The 19,796-nt window shown below is 39.1% G+C and overlaps 1 protein-coding gene across 25 annotated transcripts in view; it reads right to left on the bottom strand.

Moving 5' to 3' along the window:
- NRXN3 (neurexin 3) overlaps positions 1-19,796 on the bottom strand; it is a 1,626,608-nt gene that overhangs the window by 175,887 nt on the left and 1,430,925 nt on the right. For all 25 annotated transcript variants that reach the window (XM_042468184.1, XM_042468325.1, XM_042468193.1 and 22 more), the window contains one exon: positions 6,681-6,767. In XM_042468184.1, coding sequence (XP_042324118.1) covers positions 6,681-6,767 — 87 coding nt within the window. The remainder of the gene's footprint in view (positions 1-6,680; positions 6,768-19,796) is intronic.

Below are 19,796 nucleotides of genomic sequence, written 5' to 3'. Positions count from 1 at the left end.
AGAATTCTTGTCCCAAATGGAATATGGTTACTTTAGATCACAGAAATAGGTTGCCTCTAGAATGTTTGGTCCAATCCAAGAACATAACTTGCGTTCACCATAGATCAGTTGGGTTAGAAAAAAGGGGGAGGAGAGAAAGCTAAGGTGTATCAGCATTCTTTCCATGAAGAATTACTGCTTTTCCCAGTTAGTTGATAGGAAACCCTTCATGGTGTAAAACTGTGAGGAACTGAATGATCTTAACTGAATGAAAGCAAAACTTGGACAAGTTGCTTTATGACTGCAAGTCGCAGAATCTCCAAGTCAACTTGGCCAGACACAGTGTTATCTGGGGATTCTGTGATAGGTAGGCTAAAAAAATTACTTTCAATTCCTGAATAAGAGCCTTTTTTTATTATATTGTCTTTCCTTAGACGTGGAATCATGGTAGGTGTATCATTCCTTTTAATATGCTAGCTATAACCCTCCCAGGAAGATGACCCAGTTCCTAGAAAATGCATGAAGAAGCTTGAGTTTTCCTCTTGAGTAATGGTTTCTTTTAGTTCAGGAGCTGAAGACAAGGCATGCAACACACTGCACAGCTACACTTTTGAATACAACACTAAAGTTACAGTGCGTGTTTGCTAAAAAGACAATCACATCTCGCTAGGGAGGCCTGTTCTTAAGAGAATACTCCTGTGTGAAGCATCTCTGCTTGAATGACCAGGTGGAAAACAATGGGCAAAAAGAAAGAAAAATGTGGAGAGAAAACATGCATAGCTGAAATATGTCATGTCAGACCTCTTGACTTTGTTTTGTCTAACTCTGCAAAATTTATTCTTGCAAGCTAAAGTTTATTTTTCTAAAGATACTCCTTATTTCCAATCATACTCCATTATTGTGAGGTGGTTGCCTCACTGTGGCTATGTGCATTTGAATTATACAGCTTGTGAATCCCTTATTGTTTGGATTATAGTGGTTGACACAGTGGACAAAAGAGGTCAGTATTGCGTGCAGATATTCTATTAGGTTTCACTATTAAGTTTACTTCTTTAACTGTTGTATTTGGATTTAGGATCCATCCCCAAATATCTGTATAATCTCATTTTCCTACTGACAAAATGTCAGAGTAATTCTTTAAAAAAATAAAATAACAATAAAAAAACAACCCGCATCATCCTGTACAATCAGAACAGGCACTCCAATAGTGATTGCATTAATCTGGTTCATAATGATAAAATGAATTTGGGTGTAAACCTACAGGAAACCTTTATTCTGGATAAACAGATTTCTGTATCTAAAACTGTCAAACAGGGAGTTCTGGAACAGGATGCTGACAGACAGTAGTAGTTTATGGCCTTTGATTCCAGGACAGCTATCACCAACAACTGATGCAGAGTCAAAACTATTTCCTAAAACTCACTGGATACACTATTACTTCTTTTACATACATGCACACATATACCACTTTTGAATTATTTCATCATTTATCCTGTTCCTCCAGACTGAAGGGGGAAAAAAATCCAAGAAGATGCTCTACAGTTCCTCTCTCCTGGTGCTAAACAGGACATTTATTTTAGAGGTTAGGACTGCCAGAAATTGGGGGTTCAGCACTGGGCTGCCTTTTGCTGGGCACTCCCCTGTTCTCCACATTTCATATTTGGTTACTTTACCTGGGCCAACCCACAAAACAAGAGTCAGCAACAGCAGAATCAGATACTTACAGTACTTGTATCCCTATCTATTGTATCTTGATTCTCCCTGTTCTGTAGTGAAAGAATGAAAAAAGGAAGTGTTTCTGTCTATACTTGTTGGCACACATGTAATGACACAGGTGACCCATGCAGTGGCCCAAGACTGTATTTCCAAGTCACTGGTGCTGATTTTCTTCTTCCAGAGTCCTTACATAATACACAGTCATAGTGCTATGATTCCATGGACACTGTGGAATCATGGGATTTTTAGTTTGATGAGACAGTAGAGCTTTCCATCTGAGGATTCTAAATATTCCCTCCTAAACTGCAAATCCCAAGATTCCATAGGATGGTGACACAGTAGTTAAGGGGGTCATAATGTTATAATTGTGTAGTATGAAAGGACTGTTAGTTTCCAAAGCACTTTAAAATGAAGGTGCATGATCAATCTCCCTGCCTTCCTATTTCTCAAATATAACAATACTGAGCAGCATAGCCAATGCAGGCATGGAATATGTCTTACACAATGACATGCACCAAGTTGTTCCTAAACACTTTTGGTTCCAAATACATGTTAAAGTAATTTCTGTTTAGGAGCCCTGGTGGCATAGTGATTAAATGTTAGTACTGCAGCCACAATGTTGTAAATTCAATCAAAGAGGAGGGTTCCAAGCCTTCCATCCTTTTGTAGGTCAATAAAATTAGTACCCAGCTTGTTAGAGGCAATTGGCTTATATATTGCCAACTGCTTAGGGAGTGCTAGTTCACTGATAAGCGGTATAGACATATACTTGCTATTGCTATTGTTTGCCAGTTAAGATGCAATTACAAATATAAATATTATCAGCCCTATAGGAAAACAGGACTTATTTGGCTGGCAGATCAACACAATACAGCCTTACACATGTTTACTCAGATGTACATGCCACTGTATTCGATGGGATCTGATATTCAATAAGTGTGCATATGATAGCTTTTAATGTGTTAATTGGCCTGGTAATGATATTAAAGATTACAAAAGTAATCCACTTGGACAGTGAATTCCTGTTATATATTTTGCCCCCTATGAATCTATCTTCCCACTCTACAATCCTGATTTGCCTTGGGGAAAGGGTCTAAATTCCCTCTAACATCCCTTTGGAAATCAAAAGCCCTTAAATGCTGGGGCTCAAGGACACTTAACTTTCTCTAAATTCCAACCATTGCATCAGTTGTAAATTATTTCATTGTAGGTCCATTATGTCTGGCAGATAGTGACACTCTCTCTCTCTGCTGTCTCTTTTAAAGATTGATCCATCCATCTAGGCATCCATCAATTTATCATGTTCCATTTGGATAGCTATCTAGCCTTTCACTCATCATCTTCACGAGGTCTTCTGACATATGACTTTCTTGATGCATTAGGAAATGAATGAATGACTGGATGGGCTGGTAGATGGTTGACTTAATGACAGGCTGGCACATGGATGGTATGCCCCACCCCACCCCACCCCACCCCACCCCACTGATTCCCGTGTAGTAACCACAACTTCAAAAAACATATTTTTTAAATACAATGGTATTATAGAAGATCATTCTATAACCCACTGCATAATATGGCTAATAATATAAAAATGCTTACAACAGCTTATCTTCTCAGCTGACAACATATACCAATGACATCCCATCTCACCCCTGTGATCCTAGGAGCATTTGAGATTGCTGAAACAGCTGTTTTCTTTAGATCCCACATGTGATTGCCTTTTAACAAATCATCATCATCATTGTTATCATCATCATCATCACCACCACCATCAACTTCAAAATTCTAACATTTGAAACACATAAAGAAAATGCTTTGACATGCTTTTTTTCAGGCTTGGGAAAGCAATGAAATAAAAGACCAAACTGAAAAGTGAAACTACAGGGAGAGGAAGACAATGCGCAAAACAAGGTTGGGTTTCTCAAGCACATGAGCTTCATCACAGCATCAGACATGCACTGGTTTTAACAAAAGCAAGGCTATCATTGTCCTTCATGTTAAAGGGACTTTATTTATTTGAGATTAGCAAAAGATATTTATTCACTGTTTAATCTAACAAGATTTATTCTTTCAAGCCAGATTGTAACATTCTAAATCAACATTTATTAATGTGTGTGTGTGTGTGTGTGTGTGTGTGTGTGTGTAATGATATTTGCCATTTGTGTAATAATTTGAGATGGACTTGCACATCTATTAATGCACTTGAGCAAAATGAATTGGTATCAGCCCTGCATGGCACCTCATCAAGAATTTAATAAGCCTCCTGGTTTTGTTACCCTCTCAAGAAAGAGTGGGTAACAAAAAGGGATAGAGAGATACCAAGGAAGACTGGGATGTACTAGGCCTAGTGTGGGATGTACTATGAGTCTCCTTAGAACTGGTGCTCTTCCTCATTATATCCATGGTGAAGAACAGAGGTAGAACTGAAAGACAGTGATTCTCTGGGGACCAGCTAGTAGGTTTATGGGTGAGACAAGATCTGAACAATGACTGCATCACAGTCACTGTGCAACACTAGCTTTCATTCTGTTCCCATCCAATTTTTTCTTCATTTGTGTGACTTTCTCCTTATACTTCATAATTACTTAACCAGCTGAGCCATTCTTATTTATCTGTTTTCATCCCTCCCTTGATAAGGCATGTGGACAAACCTACTGTCCTAATAGCTTCCTTAGGAGAATTTTTTTTTTCTGCTCACAGAAAAATCAATTAACGTAAAAACATTTTAAAGCATTTTTTTGCCTCACTGCAGTTTTGAAGTTCTCCCAGGCTCTCAGCTAAAACTATTAAAAGATTCAGGCCAGAAATGAGAAAGTAAACAAGATGCTTGCTCAGTTATTTAAATCGAATTGTTAGTCCCAGCTAGCATTGCTCCATTGTATAGTAAACGATGTATGGTAAATCAAGATTTAGTAAATCTCACATTCAATGGGTTTATTCTAGTAGGGATTGGCAATTAGATTTAGGCTAGTATCACTCTATCTTTTTCCTTGGTAACATTTGTGTATACTAACAATTTAAAGAACAAGAACCATGGTAACTATAGGCTTGATGCCAACAGTTACAATATTTTTGTACAGAAAGGATGCTTTTTTAAAAACATTTAAATCAAAATTTGTTCTCGGTTTCAATAAATGTCAAAATGGGAAACAATAATGTTCTTTTTTAAATCATGTTTCAGCTGCAACTTTTCCGTCCCCAGGAGAGCATCACAGGGGTCACAGGAGGAATGAGATCTCTTCCAAGGGGAAAGAGAGAGGGCAATGTTCAAAGGAGAAAATTTGAAGAATCCTTCCATCTAAGCTCCATGAGAAACTTTCCCAACTCTTACTTCTTCAGCACTGATACTATCAGATATCAAGGTGAGTTCAGGAAGAGTGGTCTGGAGAATGTTCCAGAACCAAGCCCGAACTAATTGACCCCACTTTCAAACCTTGATTTCAATGGGTGATAGTTTAATGGAGGAGGGAAACTTTGCAAAGAGTGGCAAACAGTGTTGAATCAACATTCTTCCCCACTTCAGATAGTTTAAGGGCTTTAGATATCTCAGAGGCTCTGCCATTAAAGCTCTTTGAGATAAAAGTTGGGATTGCTCTGCCCAGCTAAAGTTTCTGAAAATCTATGTGGGACTTAAATATACAGTCCTTGAAGATGGCTGGCATCTTGTTGGTTAATCCTGCCTACAATAGACCTATTCAACCAATTGTTGAATGGTTTGGTCTACACATAAATAAATCAAATAGATTCAATGGGTCAATTAGTCTACCATTGCCAGGACTACAATATGATTTATGTCAGTGCATACAACCAAGGGTCAAAGCATTGCATTTGTGTATGGTATACATAGTGATATTTTTAAAATCTCTCTTCTATGTATGGCCTGTATTCCATGCTGAGAACAGTTCCACAAACTCAGTTGACCTTTAGGAGCAAGCTGTACTGCATCAGGAAGAGCTCTGTGCAGAAAAGAAACCTGAATTCTGTTGTACATTTGAATATTGTAGTAAGGTTTTACAGATGCTGTAGAATGGATTCTATGAAACCTCCTTGCGATAAGACCCAACTGACATCAATGGGACTTATGACTGCCCTTATCCTGGAGGTTCAATTCTCCATTAATTTTAACAAATCACTAGAAGGCAGAATGTTTTCCCATTGGAAAACACTTAAGCATATGCAGAAGTCTCACAAAACCATTGGAACATCTGTGTGCTTATGTGAATTGCCTCCTGAGGGTGACATATCACCCTACCAAAATCGTTGTTGCTGAAAAATATAATGGACTCATATTATGAGATGATGGTGAGCAAAATGATGTTGCAGAAATGTATGTGCATGTTTCTTTGATGCAGGTTCAACATCTGCATTCAGATACGTATAGATTAGCAACAGTTCAGTCTTATACATATCCACTACACAAATCCAACTGAATCTATTTGGATTTATTCCCAGATATGGGGAGAAAATATGCCAAACAGATTATGTATCTGAAAATGATTAGGATAACCATAACTGTAACACTGTAAGAAAGGGAGTGGCTAGTGGAGAACTGAAACTAATTGAGTGAAGAAATAAGATTCCAAAGATTTTTTTTAAAGACACGTTTGATGCTAAGTGTAATTTGATAGAAATGTAGTTTAATTTTGTTTTTTTAAAAAGTTCATGCAGTGGTTAAATTGCCATAATACATATTTTTGCTTGCTTGCTTGTTTGTTTAAAGTGGTTCTTTAATTTTTGCTTCTTCCTTGCTTGCTTTTCGATAGTAAGCTTAGAATTCTGTCCCTTTAACTTTGTTTTAATAGCAATGTATTATAGCATGATTTATCAACATATGGCAGGTGGAAGTTGACACAAATTATAATGAAAATTAAAAGAGTCATTTATGCAGCAGGCGATTCTAATTTAAGAAACATTTATTTGCAGGCTTTAAAAATGAGGGTTTAGAATCAAAATGGATTTAAAATGAAAGCTTTAACAAGTGTTACCTTTTTCCTGCAGCCATTCCTCTACGGGCCGGTTATATTTGAAGGGGATTTTCTGTTTTACCAATTGGAACGCAGTATCAGTGTTGCCTTTAAAGTTTAAAAAACAGCTTAAAAACAATCTGAAAGTCAATGAAATAGTTAAAAACATCCTAGGTTTGTTTCTTTGCTTTTATTTATGAAGGTATTTAAATATACATAAACATGAAGGTATATATTTAATCTTCTTTAGTGTGGTAGAGAATAGTTAGCCTTCATTTCCTGGAATTCTAGAAGATCATGGGATTAAAACTTTAAAAGGAAGCCATATGCTTTCCTAGAATATTTTCTACTGGTGGCCAACTTTGGGGCATAAGGCACTGCCTTTAGACGAACACATGAACTGATGTAGATAACAAAGGACCCACTTTCGTTATTCCTCTGTGCATTTCAGACAGCTTTCTTCAATCAAGAATCTTGACAATACATTCAGATGGATAGGCTATGGATATCCTTTTGTACCTTGATGCTCCACGCATGAAGACTTCCAGAGAAAATATAGATACTGGGAGTGGGATATGTGTGAGACACCACAGTTTGCTTCAGAAAAGGCAGTGATGACCTTAGACTCAATGTGTTAAAATCCATCTAGCTCGCAGCATTCTGTTGTGCTCCACCAACATCAAGAACCAAACCCAGATGAGATTGTCTATAGTAGAATAGCTTCTTCTTTATGGTGGGGCCACCAGAACTAGGTTTAAGCCTAAAATTGTTCCAAGTACACCTCTGTAATTTCTCCTCAACTATTCTCTGAGTTTTGGATTAAAGACAGAGTTGGCTCTTCCACTTCAGGTCAGAGGTGAAGGATGCCATGTTTGAATGCTGCATGTGTAAAGACAACAAACACCCCCAGCAATTAAAATGAAACAGCCTAAAATGTCAAGGAGAAAGGTTGGAATCCCTACTTGCTGCAATGGAAGCAGTATACTAAATGTGGGAAACCATTCAAAAATGCCATCCCTGCTTCTTGTCTGAAGTGCTCTTTCTCAAGGCTCTTCCACCTCATACCCATATTCTTTTCCTTGTCTAGACCAGGTCTTTGTCACACTTTCTCAGGTGTGACAAAGGGCTCAGGTCTCTAACGTGAATGTTTTTCCCTATGGAAATATGGGGTATGTAGTCGCTTTTAGAGTCACAACCCACCACACTCAGAATAAGAATTTAAGAAGCACCATGCTGGATCAGATCAAAGAACTGCCAAGCCCAGTATCTTGTGCATACAGTGTTGAACTAAATCACTATGAGAAGCCCACAGCCAAACAGTTCTGTACTCTCATGCTCCCTTGGGAGAACACTGGGTAGGTTGACACTGTGGACTGATGAGGACTGGATAGGCGGAATAGTCAGCTGCTGACTCCTTTCACTCATGGGTATTTTTTGATCTATTCATAGATATTTTTAGCGTTAAAAGCACTGAAAAGACAGGTACTACAGTACAATGAATGCTGAAATACAGTTCGAAAGGAAAAAGGAATGTAGGTAATTTCTCTGAGAAACACATCCAAGGAGAATGCACTTTAGCCAATGATATGCCAAGCCGTTTCCCTTCCTCCATTTTAAACATTACAGGGTTTTTAAAATTCATCCTTATAGCAAGATGCCTGTGTCACTTATATAAAGATTAAAGGAGGATCTGATATCTTGGGATGTAAGGGGATACATTTGGGATCTTATTTTCCAGGTTGAGTTCATACTTCAGTTCTGGTCTCCACATCCACTGAATGCCTTCTCAGAGAATGGATGTGTCTTCCAACAGATTGGCATTTATCTGATGGTCATTCATACTTCAATTTGAACATAAGCAATACTGGCAGTCAGTTTACATTTGGATGTCAGATCTGTTTCTTGAAATTCAGACATAAAGGAGGGCTACAGACTGGAATATCAGGTTAAAATCTCCCTGCTGGGACATTTGAAATGTGAAAGCTCTGTAGTCAGGCTGGATCAAAGGGCAGAGGTCACAAACAATTAACTGTGAAAAGGCCTGCTGGCTGTGAGAAGATGACAGACCCAGTCCAGTGAAAGTTTGCCCTGATCGGATACAGTCTACATTAGAGAGAACAAAAGCTTTTCATAACTATCTGCCATTATATGGATGAGTGTTACAAAAGAGATCAATCCCTTTGAAGAGCCAGTTAATTATGCACAGTGGACAGACATCTCCATACTGCCTGTGCTGCTCTTGCGCCTGAGGCCCAGTGTCAACTTGACATTGCCACAAAGCATCTGCTATTATGACTCAAAAGGCAATGTAAAATTGTGGAAACAGGCTCTGTCTATCTTACTTCCAGTTGCATTAGTGATATAGGGAGTTGCCTCTATGGAATACAGATACCTGAAAGGATATATTTCACAAATCCAGAATAATTTGAATCATCATAAAAAGAGATCAAGAATGAAATTCTCAAATCACTATACTTTGGAATTACTTCACTGACTGTGAAGTTGAAGACTTACCTGGCTGGCATCCACAGTTTTTTTGTGGGCTTTTTGGGCTTTTTTGTGGGTTTTTCTGAAGATGCTAGCCAGATATCTGTTGTCTTGTTGTCATGTGCCTTCATGTTAACTTATGGCGATCCTATCATAGCATTTTCTTGGCAAGATTTAAACAGAACAAGGCTGAAAGGAATATGCTGATATGTGATTCCCTTAATCCTTTATTCAACAACCCTGGGTTATTTGGATCCAATGTGTGATGAATAATATCCAGAGAAATCTCCTAGTAGGAGCATGATGCTCCACTGCTACAGAATGTACAGGAGTCACAGTTCAATGCCAGTGGAACAATCCATGGTAGATATACATTTTCTTTAAATAAATCCTTGGTACTCCTGGCTACAAATATAGGAAGGCAGTGCTAGGAAAGACTCACATTTGAAACCTTGCAGGTTACTGTATGCTTGGTTACCATTGGGCTAGACAGACCAGCTATCTGAATCAGTTCAAGGGAGTTTCAATGTAAGAGCCTTCCCAACAAATAAAAAAATGAAGAAAGGAAGGAAAAAGTCAAAAGTCAAAAGATTTGTTCTCTTCCAGCATCCTCTTCCCAAAGAAGAGTAAAGAGATCAAGATAAGTAAAGAGATCAAGGGACAGGAATGGGAAAGGGGACATCATAATAGAAAGGGTGGAACCCAGAACAATACCTGGTGCATTTACTTAGTCCTCTGAAAAATCTCTTTAGCCCAACAGAATAGCTATGGTATCAGTTCAGTTCATTCTCGTTCAGTTTGCATGAGGTCAGTTCTGCCCTCTGCATCAGAGGCAGGGTACATGAGTTAAAAGTCAAAACAAAAAAACCTTTGTTTTTGTTCATTCCTGTAACATCTTGCTGGATAACTCAGCAATAAGAGCCTTGGTTAGTTTGGTTTAATAGCCAGTAATCTTGATCTGAAGGTGCTATCGCTTTAGAGGTATCAGCTCTAATTTATAGATTGGGTATTGCAAAATGACATGACAAGTACCAAATAGCAGCAGTGCTTATGACTCTCAACCACATTTTTGAAAGCCATTTTTAAAAGGAACAGACTAGTTGAGGTTAAGTAAAATAAGTCCTGAATGAAAGGGAAACTAGTAGATAACTCCTACAGATGTTTTGTACAAGTACATTTAAAGTAAATTATTTTGTCTTCCAATGAAACATTTACAATATTCATGCACATTCATGCATGAGATCCTGAGCACTACAAGACATCCTAAACATTCTATTTCAAGCAAGCCCTAGACTTCTGTCTATACCAGGAAATGTGTTACTAGTCTCTACCACAACTTTAACAATTTTGATTTTAAATTTAAATTTAAGTTTATGTTATGGTTATTGTTATTTTGACTTTTGCAGAAAGCATCTTTTGATGTTAAAATATACATCAAAATACCATACCTTTAAAAACTAGGAAAAAAACCTAAAGGACATTTGAAAATTCAAAATAGTTTAAGTTACAACATTAGCATCTTTTCATGTTCCTTTTTAAAGTTATTTTTCCCCATTTATTTTCACCATTATTCAATTGACTTTGAGAACATGTGCATGAGAACGTGTCCATCTCCACATGTTATGGACATGAGTGAGTTAAAGGAAAAATTCTCGTTATCATCATGAAGACTTCGTCAGAATGCAGTAACATCATTAAAAAATCCATTCAATCCTACATACTTGAGAAAGATTCTGGATATTTAGCCTGATCACAAGAAAGAGAAATATAGCAGTCACACTTCATGTGCCCTCAGACAATATGATGATCTCTGAAGCACACCTTTAAGGAACCATCACTTCTTCAATGAAAATCATTTTACATTATCTGAGTCAAAATCTGATTCTTGGAGGGCAGAAGAGACATAAATAATTATATGTTAATGGTAAATATGATAAATTTCATCTGGGATCTTCACATGTAAGTAGGAAGACTGCAAAAAATACATTGTAAATTATTATTATTTTTTAAAAAAACTTTAAGGTAGTTTTGCTACTTGTGGCTGATAAAATACTTGCACACACACATTTGATTATTATAACTACCCCTCAAAATCAAACAGGTGTACAGCTGTATCTCAATGCAGATGTATCTCATACTTAATTGTATGTATCTCATATTTTTATGAGGCCATCAGAACCATTGGTTTCACTGTGAATTATAACCATGACATCTTGTTTAAGAACTGAGTATTCCTAAATCCTAGCATCTTCTATTGGGTCTGAATCTGAAAGAATGGATCCATCAAGATGAATTCACAAGAATTCTGGCTGGTATTCAATTGCACAGTGGATTTCAAAACTAGAGTATAGTTATGGCAAAGGCAGAAATCCCCAACTGATTGTATTATTATACTTGAAAAATACTTTAATTGAAATGAAGAAGCCTCAGAAACACACATACAGGTGATACCCATGAACTTTTTTTTGTTTCTGTTGTTATATATGAAGGAGGCCATTATTCATCCAACTTGTGCAAAGTCATCATGTATGAAGACACCTCATGAGAAAGGCACAATGATTTTCTCTGTAAACCTTACATTGTGTATTTATGTGTGCCTTCAATTCACCTGTAGACTTATGGTAACTCCATGAATTTCAGAAGGTTTTATTAGGTAAAGAATAGGTAGTTTTGGCCATGCTTTCCTTTGCTACAGGAACTGGTATTCACTGGTGGTCTCCCATCCAAGTACTAATGAGAGCTGACTCTGGTTCATTTCCAAGATCAATTGGAATCTGGTGCTTTTATTATATTAAAAGCACAAATAGTAAATATAATGATCTCACTCCCCCCCCCATATGCAAAGCCAACATAATAATGTGTCTGTGCCTTTTGTTATAAAATAATTGGTATGACCCTGACACCTTTTACGTACTTTCCTTTTGGCCCAATATAAATATTCAACTGCCTGCATGAATAATCTACTCACAAGACCAATGTGTTGTAAAAAGAAAGCACCTGTGGAACATAAGAGTTCCTCTTCCACCAAGAACATAAAATACATCAATGTACAGTTGGCCCTCCTTAGCCACTGTTTTATTTTACACGGATTCAAGCATCCATGGCATGAAAATATTCAAAAAAAGTAGAAATTTCAAGTATCGTCTTGATTTTCCCATTTTATATAAAGGACACCATTTCGCTATGCCATTGCATTTAATGGGACTTGCTCATCCACAGATTTTGTTATTCATGGGGGTTCCTGGACTCAAACCCAAGCGGATAACAAGGGTCCACTGTATTTCATGCCACATCCTACTTGTTTTGACAACAATCACTTTTCTGGAACTAGGAGGAAGAGACACAAGCTCAAACAAGCTTTCTGATGTTGCACTTGTTACCAGAATAAATAGATTACACCAAGAGTTCCCCCAACTAGTCAAGGCTTAAGATTTTATGCACCCTATTGCAAAAGAAAACAAAAAGGCAAGCAAAACAAGTATGAAAGTGCAGAGAATAGACAGAATAAGGACCAAAACAGAAAGCCCTAAAGGGGTGGTTTGAGTGACATATCAGGGCTGTGGCAACTGCATGCTGCAGCCCAATCCACCTATTTGTCGGCTCAAAAAGAGGCAGCAAAAAAACAGTTCCCTTTCAGCTGCCACCACAGCTTTGCAGTGATCCTGCAGTGTGCAGTCATGCCGCCGGAGCACCGCAACACTGCCTGCCACCTGATCAGGTGGGAGGTGTGACACTGGCTAAGGTGTGTCATTGGGGCGTGCAACATTTAATGCCCCTATGCTACCCCCCAAGCTGGCACTTCCTGCTGGTCTGTTTGGTACCTAAATTATGTGCATCATCTTGTATGGCACAAGGAGCAAAGGTTAGTTTAAGGTCATGAAGGTCATGAAGATAAGATCAGTTTGTTTCACACATGCTAAGGAATAGCTATTGACCTAATAATAATAAATAATAATAATAATAATAATAATAATAAATTTTATTTTTATACTGCTTTTCCAAAAGATCAAAGCGGATTACACAAAATTTAAAACCAGTTACAAACACATCATAAAATAGATAAAACCAATAACACAATACAATATACAAGTCTAAAATAATCATTCAAAAGCGTGAGCCAGGAAGTTGATGGGATCAAAGTACACTAGTTCATTTTCCAGAGGGGAAGGCTTGACAGAAGAGGAAAGTTTTTAGCCTCTTTTTGAATGTTTCTAGAGGGGTGATCAGGTGAAGTTCCTCGGGAAGACTGTTCCAGATTTTTGGGGCTGCTACTGAGAAGGCCCTCTGGGATGTAGTAGCATATTTAGATGATGGAATTTCTAGCAAGTTCTTCCTGGTTGTTCTGAGTGTGCGGGGCGGATTATATGGGGAGATGCGGTCCCTCAAGTAACTCGGGACCAAGCCATGTAGGGCTTTATAGGTAATAACCAACACCTTGTATTGTGCTCAGAAGCGAATAGGCAGCCAGTGCAGATCTTTCAGAATAGGTGTTATGTGGTCAAACCTGGAAACACCAGTGACCAATCTGGCTGCCATATTTTGTACTAACTGAAGCTTCCGAGTTTGGTACAAGGGTTGGCCCATGTAGAGCGCATTACAGAAATCTAAGCGAGAGGTTACCAGAGCATGTACCACAGTTTCAAGGACCCTTTGGCCCAGGTAGGGTCGCAGTTGGCGTATCAACCGAAGTTGATAGCAAGCACTTCTGACCATCACATCTGCTTCAGATGTCAACTGCAGAGATGAGTCCAGAAGTACTCCTAAACTGCGAACTTCGTCCTTCAGGGGAAGTGTGACCCCGTCCAGGACAGGTGGATAAGCTTCCTTCCCCGGGCCTGGGAAACCTATCACCAGTACTTCCGTTTTCTCTGGATTCAGACTGAGTTTGTTTTCCCTCATCCAGCCCATTACCGACTCCAGGCAGGCGTTCAGAGGAGAGACGCCATCCTTAGTCAATGAATCGGTCGGGGGCACAGAGAAGCATATTTGGCTGTCATCAGCATACTGATAACACCGCGCTCTGTGTCTCCGGATGATCTCTCCCAGCGGATTCATGTAAATGTTAAACAAAGTGGGGGACAAAATAGCTCCCTGAGGGACACCAGATGTGAGTTCCCTCTTAGAGGAGCAAGTGTCCCCCAACTGCACCATCTGGAATCTGCCCAAGAGGTAGTATCGGAACCACTGGAGCGCAGTGCCTCCGATGCCCAGCTCCCTCAGGCGTTCCAGAAGGATACTATGGTCAATGGTATCGAAAGCCGCTGAGATGTCCAAGGTCACACTTCCCCTGTCGATACCCAGATGGAGATCATTGACTAAGGTGACCATGGCAGTCTCAACTCCGTATCCTGCTCTGAAGCCAGTTTGAAATGGGTCCAGATAATCAGTTTCATCCAAGACTGCTTGGAGTTGGATGGCGACTGCTCTCTCGATCACCTTACCTTGAAATGGCAACAATGAGACCGGTCTGTAGTTATTCCTTACCAGGGGGTCTAGGGAGGGTTTCTTAAGCAATGGTTTAACTGTTGCTAATTTTAAACTAGATGGAAATTTTCCCTCCCTGAATGATGCATTGATTATATGTTGTAATAATGATGTCACAGCATCACCCCCCTGGGCGGTCAGCCAAGAAGGACAGGGATCGAGAGAGCACGTCGTCTTCCTAACACTTCCAAGAAGCTTGTCCACTTCATCGGTATCAACAAACTCAGAGTGATCCAGTTTAATGGAGTCCACGGAAGCTCTGGATACCTCTTCTATTGTTTCTGTTGAAATGCCAGCGTCGAAATCAGCCCTTATCCAAGAGAATTTATCTGCGAAAAAGTTGTTAAAATCATCACAGCAGGCTATAGTTGGTTCTAAAACAGGGTTCAGGGTGAGGGGAAACTGAGTCAGCTCCCTGACCACCCTGACCAGCTCTGCTGGACGTGACTCTGCAGACGCAATACGCGCAACATAGAAAGAATTCTTTGCTGCACCTATTGCCACTCCATAGGACTTCAAAAGAGCCTGATGGAGTGTCTTGTCGGATAAGTGCTGGTGTCTCTGCCAGCTGCGCTCTAGTCGTTGCACGGCCCGCTTCATTTCCCAGAGATCTTCCGTATACCAGGGTTTCTTATTGGAAGCGGGCCGGAAAGGACGCTTAGGAGTGATACTGTGTATAGCCCTGGAGAGGTCATTATTCCAGATGTTGGACAGGGTCTGTGGTACAGTTGGATTGACCCTCGGTTCTTTGGGGTTAGCAGGGTGGATGGAAGGCAGGATAGGTATTAGGCATCAATCTTTTGCCCACAGATATTTCTTTGCCAAGCTAGGCAAAGGAAGGACCACAAGTGCTTTGGTCTCATGCAGAAATGTTACTGCTTTAAGTGTCCACACAAACTTTTAAAGAACATTATGTTTTGAATACTTCCATGTAGAGGGAAATTCTGTGATGAAACAAGTTTGACTAGTGTTCTTTTCTGAAAATGTAGAGTAAGTCTTCCAGTGTCCTTAAGTACCCGGAATAGCTCCACATCCCACCATTATAACTAACAGAAGTAGAATTATGATCAACTGTGAAATGTATATGAATGTGCTTACTTTGGATAATATATAATCTATTTATAAATGTGCTTACTTTGGATAATCTATAGTGTTTGGTTGAAGAATTAATCTTTCTTAGTGCCAAATTTTTATTGGCTTCACACAAACTTGATTTTTTTTAGCACATGCTGTGAACAAGAAAAACAATATGCTCATTACTTGGTAAACAACATGAAACTATAATTCTTATTGCTATGATTGCTATGATTATCTTACATTTTATCATGGCTTCTATCTCAGTGCACAAAGTGCTTTATGCTTTTTACCTGTTCCATTATTTTATTTATCTCACTAAACATTTCACTTAGAATTCACCTCCTATTAAACTATCAATTTTCCCCTTTCTTTGTTTCTTTTTTAAAATACAAAGACTTCTGTTTAAACAAATTTTATTCCATTTGGTCCAATTGTCAACCAAACTGAGTTCTCAAATCAAAGAAATAAAAGAGCAATTTGGACAGTGACTAATGTTGCATCTTGGTCCAGATGCTAGTAATGATGATGTAGTGCTGTTAAAAGCAAGTAGAGAATGGCTCAAAGGTCCCAATAAATTGCAGTGGATGAAAGAAAGCATTTGCTCCCAGGTGTAATAGTAATATAGCCTAAAATGAGTTGATATCCTTTATCTGGAATTGCAAAATCCCAAATACTCAGTAATCCAAAACTGTCCACATGGGTGGCTGAGGTAGTCACACATTTGCTTTGTAATGGTAATGCCAGTGTACACAAGCTTTGCTTCGTGCACAAAATTATTTAAAATATGTATAAAATTACATTCGGGCTGTGTGTATAAAGGTATACATGTAACATAAATCAATTTCATATTTAGTCTTGGTCTGATCTCCACACTATCTCATCAGGCATATGCAAATATTCCAAAATCCAAAAAGATCCAAAATCCAAAACACTTCTGGTCCCAAGCATTTTTGATAAGGGAGACTCAACTGGTACATTTTCAAGTCTTCAAAGATGGTAATTAAGATTGTTGTTTTTTGAGGCGGATCATCTGTACCTAATTAACAAGGAAGGTAGTACAATTTGTCACCACCACCCCTTTTTTTTTTACTTTGAGAAACAGCTTTCATTGAGCCTAGATTGGTCTGTTGTTTTCTGCTGCTATCTTTTATTGTTTTTTCTTTAAAAAATAATTATTATTTCTGTTGCAAAATGTCCTTCTATCCCAATTTTTCTTACAGTCACTCTGGTTAATAGTCCATTTTAAAAACTTTCAGCCTGCAAGCTCCTGCAGAGAGTTAGTGCCTGAAATAGCTTCCCCCCCAGACCAGTAAACTTAAGGGGAGGGAGTTGCAGTAGATGGAGGTGCTGAATTTCTCCATCTTCAATGACCAGAAAAGTTACATATGCTTTCATAGCATTCAGTTCAGCCTCTGTATGTTATTTTCAGGATGATAGTTGTACTTGTAGGGTACATGGTGCTAGTCATTAACTAAGGCTTGATACAGACTGGGGAACACTCCTGAGGCCTTCTGTGTGCCACGGGTGCCATCATGGCTCACCCCTGTCCACACAGGGGCCGCCATAATGATGTATGCACAGTGCAGCATCCAAACGGTGCCGCGCCATGTGGACATCATCAGTACATGCAAGGGTGCCAATGGTGTCCTGTGCCCCCCCTAAAAAGAACCCGCTGGGAGCTTGGATGAAAGAATAGGGGGCATCCTTATCAAATCTGCAGACGACACCAAATTAGGAGCAACAGCTAATGCCCCAGAGGACAGGATGAAAACTGAAAATGACTTTAATAGATTAGAAAGCTGGGCCAAAGCTAACAAAATGAATTTCAAGGTAGAGAAATGTAAGTTACTGCACTTAGGGCAAAAAAATTAAATGCATAGATATAGGATGGGGGACACCTGACTTAATGAGAGTACATGTGAAAGGGATATTGGAGTCCTAGTATGCCACCTGAATCAACAGTGTGATGCGGCACCTAAAAAGGCCAATATGATTCTAGGCTGCATCAACAGAAGTATAGTGGTGGTCTTCAAACAGAAGCTGGATGGCCATCTGTTGGGTATGCTTTGATTTTGAGTTCCTGCATGGTAAGGGGTTGGACCCCTTGGGGTCTCTTCCAATTTTATGATTCTGTCACAGAGTCATAGAATCTATCTATCTGTCATGTTTGGCTAATGCATGGGGGCCTCTACCAGGATGTCAAGGCAGTTAGGAATGTAAGAATGGTTCAGCTAAAAAGGGTATCAGGAAGCAGACACAAGAACCCTCTTGTGCAACAAAACTCAAATATCATCAACATTTATCTTAGGTCTGAGTAATATTGCTGATGACCCATAAAAGATGACAATGCTGTAGGAGAAGTATGAGCTTATTTCAAAGAAGGCTCCTGGATGGTGTTTCTTCTGGACTTCAGGGCAACACTTGTGGGAAAAGAAAAGGCCTGAGACACTTCACAGCTATCTTTGTTATATAGTACAGAGGGGTCTGGTGGATCCATTGCCAATACAAGAGGAAATTCACCCTCAGTTTTATGATTGCTCCTCCTTCAGCTCCTCCAGGCTGCACATGAGCCACCCGGATGCTGGTCCTATTTCCAAGATAAATACAGCACACAGAGAAGCTGCAAGAAGAGCTGAGAGTGAGCAGACCACCCACACAGTAACAGATCCATCCCCCCTCACAGTATGGTAACATGAACATATGATTCAACTGGGTTTGAATTTGAATTCCATAAATCATTTTGGAAAGTATTTTGAGACACTGTTATGTGTTGTCAGGTCTCCCTGATAAAGCAAGAATTTGTTAGGCCATCTAGATTCTATACCAACTTTTCCACAACCCCATCAAGGTAACCTACTTGTGCTTCAGTTTTTCCCAGAAAAAGCATCATTAAGGAACTTGAACAGAAGAGCAAAGTATTTTCATTATTCAAGCTTGCTTCAGTTCCCAACTATTTGTCCTTTGCTCTCTACATTCCTAGTTTGAAAAAGTTACAGAACCTAGTATTCTGATTCTGCCTTTCTTTTCTGTCCTCTCATTTCCTCTAGTCCACAATGACCTTGACCTCCTCTTTGCTTCTGATCCTGTCATTTTCTTTACGTCTCATCTCATTCTTTTATTCCTCTCATTGTGGTGCTTTCATTGTCAAGAGCTGAACTTCACACCAAGGCTACCTCAACCCATAGGCTTTGGAACAAAGGAGAACATGGGCAGCAAAAGACACCAGGAAAAGGAGACAGAATTAGCAGGCAAGACTGCAGTGAAGTGAAAAAAGAAAGTTAACTAAAGTTAGTCCTATATCACCTAAGTGAACTTGTCCCTAAGTTTCTTGTAGCCTCTAGAAACCTATATTACTATAAATATTACCCTACTTTTAACTTCCTGTATCCTATCAAATGTTTGCTTCCATTTCCTTGGAGTTAAATGTACACCTGTCCAGTTTCTGTAGACCACTGGTAACTGTATAAGGATCAAGATATTTGGGGGATTCAAATCATGAATGTTCTTTATCTGATGAGGCAGAATAGCCAAGATTTTGGATGTATTTTTGTACATCCCTTCCATCTTTCAAAGATCTCAAAAAGGTTCCCTCACTCCATTTGCCCTTACAACAATTCGTGAGTTATGCTGCCCTGTGAATTGGTGACCTGACTAAAATTAATAAATAAAACCCCGAGGCTAAGTAAGTATCTGAACCTTGATCTAATTCTAAAATTATCCATTAAGCCATACCAGCTCACGTTTCTTTACCACCTTTCAGTTTCAGAAAATAGTAACATTTCAGGCTGTCCTGACAACTATGAGTTACAATTTTATTATCTGTCTTTTATTTCTTTTTGTCTCTAGTCCTCACATGGCCAGTAATGGGAGTAGCCTCTGCCTGCACCAAAATCCCTAAATACCACTTTAACTGACAACATCCCAGACAAAATGTAGGCCTAGTATGTAGAGAGAACTTGTACCACCTTTGAGACTAATTGAAAGAAAGAAGTTGACTTCACTCTATTTCCTTGGATGCATTTAGGGCAGGGGTAGGCAACCTTTTTGAGCCTGGGGCCAGGTTGCTGTCCCTCAGACAACTTGGAGGGC

This window comes from Sceloporus undulatus, chromosome 1 (assembly GCF_019175285.1).
Source record: "Sceloporus undulatus isolate JIND9_A2432 ecotype Alabama chromosome 1, SceUnd_v1.1, whole genome shotgun sequence".
Classification (NCBI taxonomy): Eukaryota; Metazoa; Chordata; class Lepidosauria; order Squamata; family Phrynosomatidae; genus Sceloporus; species Sceloporus undulatus.
The sequence above is the reverse complement of the archived record's forward strand: the minus strand, read 5'-3'. Positions and strand labels throughout refer to the sequence as shown.